At 45.7% G+C, this 14,588-nt stretch overlaps 1 protein-coding gene across 2 annotated transcripts in view; it reads right to left on the bottom strand.

Moving 5' to 3' along the window:
• Positions 1 to 14,588, bottom strand: part of NUP188 (nucleoporin 188) — a 41,984-nt gene that overhangs the window by 14,953 nt on the left and 12,443 nt on the right. For both annotated transcript variants that reach the window (XM_083158727.1, XM_083158728.1), the window contains exons 9-22: positions 10,640 to 10,851; positions 9,592 to 9,703; positions 9,316 to 9,516; positions 8,417 to 8,506; positions 7,090 to 7,155; positions 6,669 to 6,788; positions 6,449 to 6,575; positions 4,919 to 5,074; positions 4,694 to 4,820; positions 4,531 to 4,618; positions 4,371 to 4,441; positions 2,578 to 2,689; positions 2,383 to 2,503; positions 179 to 245 (exon numbers count right to left, since the gene is read on the bottom strand). In XM_083158727.1, coding sequence (XP_083014853.1) covers positions 179 to 245; positions 2,383 to 2,503; positions 2,578 to 2,689; positions 4,371 to 4,441; positions 4,531 to 4,618; positions 4,694 to 4,820; positions 4,919 to 5,074; positions 6,449 to 6,575; positions 6,669 to 6,788; positions 7,090 to 7,155; positions 8,417 to 8,506; positions 9,316 to 9,516; positions 9,592 to 9,703; positions 10,640 to 10,851 — 1,670 coding nt within the window. The remainder of the gene's footprint in view (positions 1 to 178; positions 246 to 2,382; positions 2,504 to 2,577; positions 2,690 to 4,370; positions 4,442 to 4,530; positions 4,619 to 4,693; positions 4,821 to 4,918; positions 5,075 to 6,448; positions 6,576 to 6,668; positions 6,789 to 7,089; positions 7,156 to 8,416; positions 8,507 to 9,315; positions 9,517 to 9,591; positions 9,704 to 10,639; positions 10,852 to 14,588) is intronic.

Below are 14,588 nucleotides of genomic sequence, written 5' to 3'. Positions count from 1 at the left end.
ACACAAATGGGCCAAATCCAATTAGGTTCAAAGGGTGCAATGTGCTGCGGCGATTGAACACCGCACTGTAATTTGAGCTACTGCAAAGTGCTGCCGCTGCGACTCACGCCCGGTAGTTTTACACGTATAATTGGATTCGCCCAAAAGAGTGGTGAACCTGACAGGACAGAGCCCTCACCTGCTGTGTGAATCCATGTCTGGGCAGAGGTTGAGGATGGTGTGAATTAGATTCAGAATCTGGAAACCTGATAAAAAAAAATAATAAAAAAAATCAACTCTCAGAGACAGATTCTCCACAAGAGAGGGAATTGCATTTTGGTTTACAGAACAGATACTGAGAAACAGGATAACCCGTATATAGAGAGATCCGGCCTCAGGGCTTACGCTGGTGTAAAATCTGCCCACACAAGTTATAGCTGATCGATTCAGGAGAGCAGATAAATATCTAGATTAGTGTTCATTCTGGCACCCTGCATCTTCCAAAATGCAAGCAGTTCCTCTTCCCTGCCAGCATGTCTGGTCTGCACATCACCGCTGAAATACAGACCACACTGTGCTAGAAGCACCACAGCAGAGCGCGATACCGCAGGCACGGAAGACAAACTACACGGCTTTTGGAAGATGCGGGGGTCTAGAAAGAACACTACACGGCTTTTGGAAGATGCAGGGTTCTAGAAAGAACACTACAGATCTTCAGACAATCCTGACAGAAATCCCACTGATCTGGATCTGAGGCCAAATGTAATAGGGCGTGAGATTTTGAGAGAGTTTTTTTATTTTTTTAAAAGCAGCAATTACATGGAAAAATCAACCTGGTTTTGAATTCTAAATGATTGCCGCTTTAACCCTTTCAGTGCCAACATATCTTAGAGATGCACAAAATATCTGATAAAAATTCCAGCGTCGCTCACATTTGTTATATGAATTCAAATAAAAAAAATGCTGTGTAAAAAGATTAGATTTCATATATAAGGTAATATTACAGGTCACTATGATGAATAAAAAAAGTTTGCTTTTCAATTTTCACACCAATTTCGACAAATTCACTTGCCACTTAAAGGGTTAAAGGAAAAAAAAGCCTCTCCCAAAATCTACCACTTTCTGATTCTCGCACCCTATTCTATTTGGCCCATGGTGCTGGTTGTACTGGGGCACAGTGCTGGGGCCATTTTAACAAGCAAATGAACAGTCTAAAAGCCTCCATGCAGAGACATCTATACACAGACATTACTGGGGAGCTCCGACACGTATGCACAGACATTACAGGGGAGCTCCGACACGTATGCACAGACATTACTGGGGAGCTCCGACATGTATGCACAGACATTACTGGGGAGCTCAGACATGTATGCACAGACATTACTGGGGAGCTCAGACATGTATGCACAGACATTACTGGGGATCTCCGACATGTATGCACAGACATTACTGGGGATCTCCGACATGTATGCACAGACATTACTGGGGATCTCCGACATGTATACAGACATTAATGGGGAGCTCCGACATGTATACACAGACATTAATGGGGAGCTCCGAAACGTATACACAGACATTACTGGGGAGCTCCGACACGTATACACAGACATTACTGGGGAGCTCCGACACGTATACACAGACATTACTGGGGAGCTCCGACACGTATACACAGACATTACTGGGGAGCTCCGACACGTATACACAGACATTACAGGGGAGCTCCGACATGTATACACAGACATTACAGGGGAGCTCCGACATGTATACACAGACATTACAGGGGAGCTCCGACATGTATACACAGACATTACTGGGGAGCTCCGACATGTATACACAGACATTACTGGGGAGCTCCGACATGTATACACAGACATTACTGGGGAGCTCCGACATGTATACACAGACATTACTGGGGAGCTCCGACATGTATACACAGACATTACTGGGGAGCTCCGACATGTATACACAGACATTACTGGGGAGCTCCGACATGTATACACAGACATTACAGGGGAGCTCTGACATGTATACACAGACATTACAGGGGAGCTCCGACATGTATACACAGACATTACTGGGGAGCTCCGACATGTATACACAGACATTACTGGGGAGCTCCGACATGTATACACAGACATTACTGGGGAGCTCTGACATGTATACACAGACATTACAGGGGAGCTCTGACATGTATACACAGACATTACAGGGGAGCTCCGACATGTATACACAGACATTTCTGGGGAGCTCCGACATCTATACTGACATTAATGGGGAGCTCCGACACGTATACACAGACATTATACTACTATACAGTTACTGACAAATGATTAAAGAGGATGCCTAAAATGGTCCCTCCTTAAAAGTGACATTAGAAATCATTGTAATAGTAAGAGTACATACCGAGGTTTTCTCTGACCCCATTAGAGTTATAGCGCCACCTGTGGTAATTAGGAAGCATTTCCTGTAGCACAAACAGGATGCAAGGGACAAGACCTTGGCTCTGGGTACTGCCCAGCTGACCCTGGAAGCACACAAACACACTTTAGTAAGGGACAGGCAATGGCACATTCTTCTTGACTTCTGGAACAGCATTACCTTCACTACTGTGGTAACAAGGCGTAGGAACGAGATGGTGACGCTATACTCTCCCTGGGACTGTTCAATCCCCAGAAGGGCCCCGTATCCTCCGGCACTCATCCCCTCAATGCTGTGTCCCGAGAACAACCACAGGAAACAAAAAGGAAAAAGAAAATGAGATTGTTTTTTTAATAATGTGACATTTCAGGCCAGCGTCAAAAAGTGATTAAGTGGAGAGTGATAAAGAACCAGCCAATCACCTCCAAGTTGTCATTTTTCAAACCCAGCCTGCAACATGGCAGTTAGGAGCGGATTGGCTGGCTGTTTATAACTCTCCATTTTATCACTTTTTAAGCTTGATACATCTGACCCTTTGTCAGGTTATGTGACGATCCACACAAGCATCAGCCCGCACAGCGACATGGGAGACAGGCAGGCTGAGAATTATGCTGAATAATAAAAGGTTTATTGCCAAGGAGAAAGCAGAACTTTATACTGTAAGCTGTGACGAGCAGGGCCATCGTTCCTCGTGCATTTCCTTCCCTCACATAGATAATCATCTCCTCCCAACTGCAAGCCCGCTGCCCCAGCAATGTGTATAAGCCATGTCCTGATATGCTCGGTACTGTACGTCCATTCGGTCTTGTTTTGTTCATACGGTTTCTGTACTTTGGTCCTGATTCAGTACTGCTCGATAAGCAGCAGTCGTTCGCTGCTTAGCGAGCAGCTTGATGCTGCCCGGACAAAAGCCTGTGCCCCCCTCATCATGCGAGGGGATGTATGTGAACACAACCCCTTGCAAGCAGCCGAAGGGGAGAGAAATCGCCTGAACATCAACATTGAGAAATGGACAAGCAAAAGGTCAACAATAAAATGGTCAACACAGAAAGTTTTAAAAAACTTTTGGTTGTCTATGTCGAAATTTGCCGCCATGGATACGGTATAAGTGTACCGCTGCGCTCGGCATGCTTGGAGAACGGTGCCTAGCTGCGCTCGGCACACTATTATAATCTAACGGTATGCCACTTGGATCATGAAGTCAGTCAGTCAGTTTAAAAAATCGTGAAACACGCATGTCGACTTGCTTGTGTCCACCTTGTCAATGCTGACCATTTCACAGGTCGACTTATTGCCTGTCAACCTAGACACAATCAACCGAATCCCACTTTGTGCCACCATATAAGAGAACTCTAATTATGGTGATAATTTCCATGGCACAGTGGGACAATGAAAAAGTCCGTCCGGTGCTGTAAACGTGATCTAGTCATAATGTCGGCAAAATGTCACCATGGACGTTACAGTCATACCCAAAGACGACGTTATGCATGTCGACAGTCATTTTAATGCTAGATTTAGGTTTAGAGTTTTTTTTTGGTTTATAGTTAGGCTAAAGTAAGCATGCCAACAGCACAATGAGCATGTCGACATACGGACCATTGACATGACACACGAGTCCCTTTTAAATCCATACAACTTTTGTTACTAAGGTTGAGCAGGTTTGAAAGCAGGCATGTCCAAACGATGGCCCTCCAGCTGTTATGAAACTACAAGTCCCATCATGATTTGCCACAGTTTTGCTATTAGGGAATGCTAAAACTATGGCAAGGCATGCTGGGATGTGTAGTTTCACAACAGCTGGAGGGCCACAGTTTGGACATGCCTGCGTTCAAGCACAAACTCATTTCATGAGACTGCAGCCCACCAGTCCTCTAGAAGCCAGTGCTAGAACGGAGCTTCGAGGGACACCGCAATGCACTGGTGCCAAGTAGATTCATGGAAGTCGATCTTAGAACATCCCGGGAATTCAGTACCTGATAATGTGACTTGAGATGGGATTTGCAGCAAACGGCAGGAATCCTGTGTGATTCAAGTCTGTCCAAACCTTGAATTGGATAGAGGAACGAAGAAACCTTTAATAAAACAGTCCTCAAGTATACTGATCACCCAACCAGGTTCTGGCTCTATACCAACCTTAGCGGGCATGCGTGCTGCCAACACAGTCAGACAGTTAACACAGGAAGCAATGAAGTCCATCGGAGGGTTCATCACGGTCGTCAACCTGGAAAGGAAATGCCATCAGTGTCCGGACCTGCTCAATCCTCCCAGTGCGTCGCAGTCTCACCGGCTCACCTACCTCTGTAAGAGCATGTAAATGCGGGACGTAATGGGCAGGAGGTAGTCTGCTATGGACACTTCTGTGGTGATGACTTTGTGCACAAGGTCAATAATTGGCTTCACCCTTTGACAATGCTGTATGACATCTAGGAGAAACAGATGAGCGGAGAATGAGACAGGTGACGGAGGCACAGGTGAGTGCATTACACGACCACAGGCTGAAGTGGAACCGCTTGTGTCTCACCTGCTGTGGACACTACATGCAGGAGCATCTCAACCTCACAGGTGAAGAGGGTCCAGCTGCTGTACGAGTATTCCCAGCGTACAAAGAAACCGCGCTCATCGGACATCACCTGGCCTATGCTCCCCTGAGGAATACGCAGGTTGGTCTGTCCCAGTCCTGAAACACAGAAACACTAGTAAGACTCAGCCTCAGATACAAGCAGCCTTGCAGGGTGATTAATTGGAGAGAGAGATAAAGTACCAGCCCACCAGCTTCTCTCCCTTTTCAAACGATGGGGCCGATGTATTAAGCCTTAAAAAGAGAACGCGAGGGTGAGAGAGTGATAAACATCCAGCCAATCAGTTCCTAGTTGCTATTTTTCAAACACAAACGTCCAGCCAGTCAGCTTCCAACAGTCGTGTTATAGGCTGTGTATGGAAAATAGAAGTAAGCAGCCGATTGGCTGGACGCTGAACACTCTTTATCATCCTCTCGTTTATCTCTTTTTAAGGCTTAATACATCTGCCCCACAGTCTGTAATTTGCCAGTTAGGATTGGCTGGTACTTAATCTCAGAGACTGGGATGAAGTTTATTAACGCAATATGCATGACGATCGCTGCTAAGGATGGCTCTTGCGGTAAGAGCTGTCCTTTGCAATAGGACTTCAGAGTTTAGGGACCCATAGTTCTATCTGTGTATGCAACTAGTGATGCACGTCCGTAGGGTGTGCCGGCATGGATCTCACTGGATCCCTCTCAGCAGTAAAATGCAAAAGATGGCCACAAGCTCCTATAGGGCAATGCCGCCCGACCGCACCGAAGCCCCGGAATCTCCAGATCTCAGTACATATTAGGTTAGAGCACGAACCTCTACAAATTGCATTTTCAGAGGTTAGTACATCGCCCTCTCAGTTTTCTGAAACATATAGAGCCACTTTCAAACTGGGAATTTAAGGTTCTTGAAATATAGTAAGAACTACAATTTCCAGGATGTTCCAAAATTATACGGTTACAGTAAATGATCAAATCCTCATCCAGCACGGTCAGAGCGGTTTGTGGCCTCAAATTAATAAGTACGGTCATCAGTCATTACCAAAAACTGAGGCACTTTTTTTTTTTTTCATTCAATGTGCAAACAATTATGTGATAAATCGCATGCCCATTATGACCCGAAATCAGGTGATGGAATGAGAACTGGGCTATCTGGGGGTATATAAACTGGCAGATTGCACGTTGCATAGCGATAAATCACATGTGTTTAAAACCACATGCGATGTGATGCGATAAATATTATGCGCAGGGCATAATATCTTGAGATGTGAGATTTGACCAACGTGCCCGCGCATTGCGTCGGGTGACATATGCGTTTGGCGTGCGATACTTGAGATCTGTCGCTGCGGTTTATCGAAATCGCACGATTGTACCGGATATCTCACAAGTGTATGGGCTGCATACCCATCGCTGTTGGCGCTCAAGCACCATCACAGTTGATAAGCACCCGAAACTCGGCAGAGTTATGGGCAGCGGATTTACCACCTTGCAGGTGTTTACCTAATGCATAGAGCAACTTGGGAGTCTGTCGCCTCCAAAGTGTTTCGTCATCATGTGACATGACATCATGGGGCTTATGCTTGTAGTGCTCGGTGTATAAGGACATCCTATCCAGGAAGGAGTATGCCTGTAACGGAGAAATCACAGTGTATGATTAGACCCAAACGGGACAACCTGAGCAGTCTGCTGGGACAAAGGCAAATAATCATTTCTCTGTTACCTTCTTAGCAGAAGCCTTGTTGGAGACGAGAGCTGTGAACAGCTGGAGGAGAGGTGCCAGGTGGTAGGGGAACATGTTGCACACACTGTCCAGCAAGATACCCAATCCAGTTGTTGGCTCCTGGGGACAGGGAAGACATTAAGATGCGCACAGTTTCACTATCCACATATATCCTGCAACAGCCATCTCTCTTTGGGCCATATGCAATAAGCTTCTAAAAATAATAAATTCGAGAGTGTTAAACAACCAGCTCCTACCTACAATGTCATAGACTGTGTTTGAAACATGACAGGTAGGAGCTGGTTGGTTGGTTTTCATTCTCCATTTTATCACTTTTGAAGCTTTGTGCATCTGGCCTTTTATTGGGTAGTTGGAGCAGGAGACTTGAACAATAATTCGGTGGCGTATCTTCCAGACTCACCGTATTCCAAAACAGGTCCGATAGGTTTGGAGCAGTCAGCACCTGACAGGCTGTATCGATAACATCCTGAGGGAATGACAACGGAAAGATTTTACTAAACGGAATTCATGTCTCTGTACAAGGCATGGTGCTCAGAGAAAAGTGAACCTTTGGGCAAAATTCATTGATTTTTACCGTGCTCGATCTCCCATCTGAAGTGAAGTGAGATTAGGGGGAGGGGGTTATTGTTAAATCAATGATATTTTTTTGCACCAATCGTGCCCAGACAGCCAGGGGTACAGCTGCGTAAAATGGCTATGCCCGAACAAAGTGCCACGTCGTGTGATCTGAAATACAGAGGACGGCAGCTATTCGGTCCTATATTGAGCAATAACTGACAGCTGCAATGGAAAGAAAATAAATTCTGCCCTTTTTGTCTTCATTCGTCACAATAATGACACTACTAGGATGGGTATGGATACAAACAATCCAATAGGTGTGGGAGGGGTAATGCGCCCCAATAACTGCAGCCTGAAGAAGCTCTCCTGGGTTTACCAAACACAACACTGATACTAAACAAAGAATGGAGAGTTTCATCCGGCGCTGTTCCTAGGAATAACAATAACCTTTTTTTAAAATAAATATTAGGTTTTTGGAAGGAGGTGAAGAGATCCCCCATCGATGGTCATTCAGCTCACTCCCAAAAGCAATCACACTGACCTATTAAGGTTTCTTTAGGTAGGAAAAACGATCTCTTGTCTCCTACTGCTTCGATATACCATGTATTCCTTAAGATAGAGTACTGACCTCAATAATAGGCCCTATTTTCATACAAAGGTTTCTTTAGGTAGGAAAAACGATCTCTTGTCTCCTACTGCTTCGATATACCATGTATTCCTTAAGATCGAGTACTGACCTCAATACTAGGCCCTATTTTCATACCAAGGTTTCTTTTCCTCTCAGGGTATATGGTCAAATGGTCAGTATACTTCTATACACCACGTCAATACATCACGGCCCCTTGGGGCGATAACTCGCCTCAAATTGAGGCCCTATGTTCATCAAAAGGTTTCTTTTGAATTTCCTCTCAAGCCAAGGTCACAGGTGGAGCTAATTATGGGATGCCCCTGATCAGTCCAGTCACCACCGCATGCGGTGTGTTTCTGTGCACCCGGTCACCGGTGCTACCTGAAGCATGTCTGTTTAAACTTTATCTCACACAAATATAGAATAAGGTCAAATTAATCTATAAATACAAATATGTTAAATGGTCTATGAGACAAAGGCTAACAATACAAGGAGTATGAATAGGAAAGTGATTACATTCAGTGTTCTACTTAAAACTTACCTGCTGTTCTCCCAGCGTCTGCAACTCCAGGGAGGTCAGGACAAAGCACAGTAGGCTGTAGACACATACGCAGGCTGTGGTGGTTACGCACTGCAACACACACATATAGCATAAGACAAAGCACAATATCTACAGGGACAATAGCGAACTACTTCAGGGACATTTAAAACATTTACAAGTTAGTAATAAGTATTCGACTGACAATAACTACCAGCACTTCATGTGTAATTATACTTAAATTACTTGCAGATTACCCCAGCCACTGTATTACCTAGTTTGAACGTACGCCCATGGTGGAGACACGATAAGCATTGCTTTATCGGCTGGAACTAAACAGATGTTTCCTCATATATCTATCCTCATTAAGCCCTGCACTGTGAGATGCGTGGCATAGCATGTTTTTGCAGTAACACACACAGAATACAAGCATGTAGCATATAATTTTAATCAGCAAGGTCTGCTTGTGCATCTTATATGCAAATTGATGCAAATAAGGCATTTAGAAGACAGGTCTCACAAAAAGACAGTAGGCGCTACAGTCACGCCACAACATTGTAGGCTAAATGTATATGGACCTATCTATAGATGAAAGTTATGACATAGGACCTGTGGGCACGTGCGGGGTCCCCTTTCAAATGAACCATGCAAAGTCTAGCCTTCGCTGGCAACTCCTAAGGTGATATACAGGCGCTGGGCGGTTTGGGGGCGTAACCCTGCGTTTTCTAGGGAGCGTCCCGGGAAACACAGGCGTTCTCTGAATCAGGCCCATAGTAATTTTATTGACGGCGCAACAAATAAAACTACCCATTTTAAAAGATGCCATACGTAACATGGTGCCGAGATCTGCTTTGGTAAATGAGGATAAATACATTTGGACGGCTGCCTATTAGAATACTTACATTATTATCACCACTACCAAGCGCTTGAAGCATACGCGTCAGATACTTAAAGACATGAAGCTGTATTGCGGCACTGCCCATTTTCCGGATGGTTGTAGCAGTTTCGTCTGGGTTCAGTGTGTGTCGCAGCAGAGCCCAGGCCAGGAGGACTGGCGCATGGTGAGGGATATCGCCAAACGTCAACAGGATGTTGTCCATGTCCTACGATGGGTGGAATGCAGTCAGACATTGGGGGTGGCAAGAACAGGAATATGGTACAGGGAGGAAGGTCTTTACCTTGAGGAACTGCAGCTCGTTGGTAAATGGGTGCTCGATTTCATCCTTGAACGCACAGTCCTGCAGACAGTCCATGTCTATTGCTTCCAACAGGATGAGAACTTCAAAGTACCTGTAATACAAGAATCCCTAATACTGACAAATTGGATACATAGATTCAGGCATTAGAGGAGTGCCTATATCAATATGCAGTAGTAAATGCCAGAGATCCAAGGTTATGCTGCTTTCACATCGCAAAATGAAGGTTCACATTGGGACTTTGAAACGGGTCAGTCCCGGAGCAAAGCTGCATTTTGGGATGTTCACGTCCCCACAGCGAACCGGCATTATTACGATTCTTTCAGCTCCAAAGCCACCTAGTGGTTTTACCAGCAGATGAACGACAGGATGCTTTCCATAGCGTCCTGCTATGGAAAGCCGTCTCCCCCCCTCCTCTCCTCCCAGGGAAATCGCTGGGCCAGTACAACCAGTGAAAGAGCTTCTATGTTCCTGTCTCCTGCGGATATCTCTTTTCTCCCACACGTCCTGATGAATCCCCAATATCCCATATGGATAATAGAGAAAAATGTCCAGTGTGTATGGAACACTGTAACCTCTCGCTGGTGAGACACTGTGGGGCTGTTGGCCTGTGCTGACTTGGGACTGCCCGTGCCCTGGACTTGAACCTATTGGGATTGGTGTGGCTGGGCCACATTGGGGCATTATATTGTAACATTTATACTAGCACTTTTTTCCCCTCTAAACTGTTTTTATTTGAATAAATATAACACTTTTTGACACTGACATTTTTATCTCTCACCTATGTAACACTATCCGCTCAAGTGGAGAGTGCTAAATAGCCAGCCAACCAGTGACTAACTGTCATTTTTCAAACCCAGTCTGTGTGCGTCTGCATGGTAGCATTAATTATGTTTGGAATTAGAGTGTGCGACCAAACGCCGTCGCGTAGATTATTGCTACAACAGCGATCATAGAAACTAGACATTATAGGAACAGAATTCTAAGGACTCCACGATAATATTCCCTGGAGAGATTCACAAGTGCTCACCCGATTCTGTCGATTAAAGGGTCCATGCTCTGTTCCACCAAGTGACGATTTTGTTGCCTGCGCCCAAAGCCCTGCTCCTTGAACAGCTTAGTGAGTGCCAAGAGCGTGGAGGGGGAAATGGGAAAGTAGGCATAATACAGAAAGATGATCTCCAGCAGCATGGCCTGCTCCCGGAGGCGCTGCGTGAACCAGCGAGACACCTGGCGCTCCGTCTATACACAGAAACATCGGCAGACGGGAGTTATGAACACAGTTATCAAATGTCTACGACAACCCGATATGTTCCCAAATGACCCAAGCACATAATCTGCACTGCCCCACCACCTAGAACACACTGCTGTTATAATGTACCACTATGGGCGGTATTCAATCCCAGCCGCTATTTCCGCCTGCAGAAATCCCAGCCGCCACCTATTCAATGCTGCCGTTTCAGACAGCACTAAAGGTAGATTACGCCAAAACAGGTCCGACTTTAAAACCAGTCGAATCTGTTTTGTCGGAAACGGACGTGAATTGGCAAATTCAGGACGTTTTCTGACAATCCATGGCTATTTTTTGCCGACACGCCCACTTTCCATCTCTCAACAGCAGGAACATTGAATTCTAACTTTCAAGTTACAGTCAAGCTGAGCAAAAACGGCCCGGGATTCTGACTGTCGGATTGAATAACCCCCTGTCTAATCCATTACAAAAACGTCAGCGTTGGCTAAAATCCGTGGGTGACAATGGGACGCGTTTTCTAAAATCAAGTGTTACAAATATTTTTCTGACTAGCAGATTACGCAGAAGTAAACAAGCTTGTGTAATTAGTACTGTATATGAAATGCCCTCTATTTATGACAACCTCATTAACCCCCACTAGTATCAGCACCACTTGTCGGTCGACAGTTAAGAGGACTACACCATATGGTCGACAGGTACAAAAAATTGACGTGACAATGGTCAGCATCGCATGTTTTTCCGACAGTTGCTTAATTAACTATTCACGTGGGCATCTATTTGTGTGCAGCCACGCCGACTAAACATTGATGATCTGGTAATCCACACCCATAAAGGAGAACATGTGACCATACAGTCAGATGATATCAATGGGTTCAGTATGACTGATCAATAGTCAAAAAAATTCCAACCACTATTTACTGTTACTCAACATGCCCACACACACTATGACGATATTGTCAAAACTGAGATTTATGTCTTACCTGTTAAATCTCTTTCTTCGAGGACGTCAGGGGCCACAGGGATTACATTGGGTAGAGAGTGAGGTCACGACCTTTCCAGCACCAGAAAGGATAAAACTTCTAGACTGCCCAGAGACAGCCCTGGCTCCTCCCTCCTCTACCCCGCCTCCCAGGCTAGCTTACTTTCAGTTTTTCCCAAAGCCAGGCAGGAGACAAGATAGAAGGAAGAGAAACCCATACAGTAACACATTCAACCAATATATGTGTGTGTGGTTGCTCAACAGAGGAACCATAACTGTGACATGTATAAGTACCTCAACAAAGGAACTTTTAACTAAGTTCACTCAACGGAGGAACTATGAACTTCAATACCATGAAGCAGGCGCGGCAGGGAGGGATCCCTGTGGCCCCTGACGTCCTCGAAGAAAGAGATTTAACAGGTAAGACATAAATCTCAGTTTCTTCTGCGGCAGACGTCAGGGGCCAGAGGGATTACATTGGGATGTCCTAAAGCAGCCACCTAAGGGTGGGGACGCGCCTGTGCCGCGGCCAGTATATTCTGGCTGAATGCCGAGTTCTGAGAGGCAAACATAACAAACGCAAAAAAGCGTAAGAAATCGTTGGCAGACGACCAAGTTGCCACCTTGCCAAGTTGCTGTGCCGTTGCACCACCTGTAAAAGCCCGAAACACACCCACAGATGTAGTGGAATGAGCCCGTACCCCTGCAAGAACAGGGAGTGAGGTGAACAAGGAATCCTGCTTGATAAACGACCGCAGATATCGGCTGGCAATAGTCTGCATGGTAGCAGACCAGCCCCTCTTATGAATTCTCTAGTGGATAAAGAGAGAGTCAGATGGCCAAAGTATTACAGCGTGATGTACATAGACGTGCAAAGCACAGACCATCTCCAGTTGATTGCTGCCTAGGAGAGACCGCCGGCCTACAAAGGGCAGGGATCACTATCTCCTGGATGACCTGAAATTCAGGAACCACCTTGTGAGGTGTAAAGTAATGTTTCAAAGAATCCGTTCTATGAGAATGAAAGACCATGAAGGGCGATTGACCTGACAGAGCCTACCGGGCAGACACCCAGCAGCAACGGTCAACAGGCAAACCGTTGTCCCAGTTAGCCTGTAAAGAGCCCTAAAGGGCCTAAAGAATCAGAGAAAGATTTTATCAAACCACCATGTTTGTAACAACCAGAGGTTGGATCTGGAGGACCCCCTGCCAGAATGAGCGGAGATCGTACCACAAAGCTCATAGGCTGTGGAATACAAAGGAGAGAGCCGAGCCCTGTTCCTTTAAAGAAAACAGGCGGAGCCCAGCCCCCACTACTTCTACCGAAAGGACAAAACCCTAAACAAACGGTAAATTCTGGGATTGAATTCAATCCCGTGGCTCTTAACAAGGTTGTCTTAACAACCCTGTGAGCAGTTCTGGCCCCAGAGGCAGACAGATAAGAGAGACCCCTAACAGGGTTCACAGATCCGAGAACCAGATTCTCCTGGATTAAGGTGCCCCCACCTCCACTTTTAATGTACAAATTACTTTGAGGAGGAGCAAAAATGGGGAAAAGCCTACCTTCGAACGAATAGCCACTGGACTGACATTACAGAGCGTGGACTCTGTAACCTGCAGGGTCTCGAGACCTGGACACATACCGGGTGACCTGGTAAATGTGAAGCAAAGCCATCAATCCACCATTGGTCCACCCCAATGGCCTACCAACCACAGGAACACCTCCGAAGGGAGGGTCCATCTGCCGGTATAGTTTTGCCAACAAGGCCGGGATCTTGCGCTGCACCCATTGGAAGAAGCGGGAGGCCTAAGCCTACAGCACCTGGTATTCCCAGACGGTCTCTTGCTGATTGAGCTATTGCTCTATTAGGGTAAAACAGGCCTGGACTATGTTCCGACAGGGTTTAAAAGTTAGCAGAGGTGTCTTACACGAAGTGTCTGGACCAGAACTGTAATGGCTGCACACACTGTGATTTCTAATTGACTTGCTATGGAAAACTTTGCTAACTCATGAGTTAGTAAGATACAAGTCATGCTATCTGCATTAGACATTGCTGCCCTTGCCTTTGATTAATGGAGTGACCTCTGTGTCACTCTGATAGCAGGGTATAAGACTTCCTGCTGTCCTCTGTATGTGACAGTGCAATGTTACCCTCAGTATCTGTGCATTAGAGAGTAAGGCAGTGACCTCTGTGTCACTCTGATAGCAGGGTATAAGACTTCCTGCTGTCCTCTGTATGACCTAGCTGGCAGCAAACTGTCCCCCCATAAACTGTAATCTGAGAACACAGTATCTTTCTAAAAGAAAGCAAGAAGGGGTTTTTATTTTGTCAGCCAGCAGATACACATTGCACAATTAGAGGCTTATTGCAGAAATCTAACGATCTCTATGTCACAGAGGAAAAATACATCAGGAAAGGCATCAGTGACATGCCTCAGATGACAGTGTAAACTGAGTTATACACTTTCCACCTGACAATATATACACTACACACACACAGGGAGAGAGAGAGTAGGTATAGGTAACCAGAGATAGAATCACTGGATAAGAGAGACAGTATAAGGAGATGAGCTGCCACAGGCCATCAACAACACCATGGTATATAACACAGGAGTGCTATGACCTAATTTACATACAGCCCAATACTGTCCCACTATGCTCTAAACCCCACTGTCTGAACACAGAACCTGGGGGAGCAGCTGCATTCAATATGCAGTTAATCAGGACAAGCTTGAGCACAGCCCTGG

Source organism: Crinia signifera, chromosome 9, assembly GCF_055691185.1.
Source record: "Crinia signifera chromosome 9, ASM5569118v1, whole genome shotgun sequence".
Classification (NCBI taxonomy): domain Eukaryota; kingdom Metazoa; phylum Chordata; class Amphibia; order Anura; family Myobatrachidae; genus Crinia; species Crinia signifera.
The sequence above is the reverse complement of the archived record's forward strand: the minus strand, read 5'-3'. Positions and strand labels throughout refer to the sequence as shown.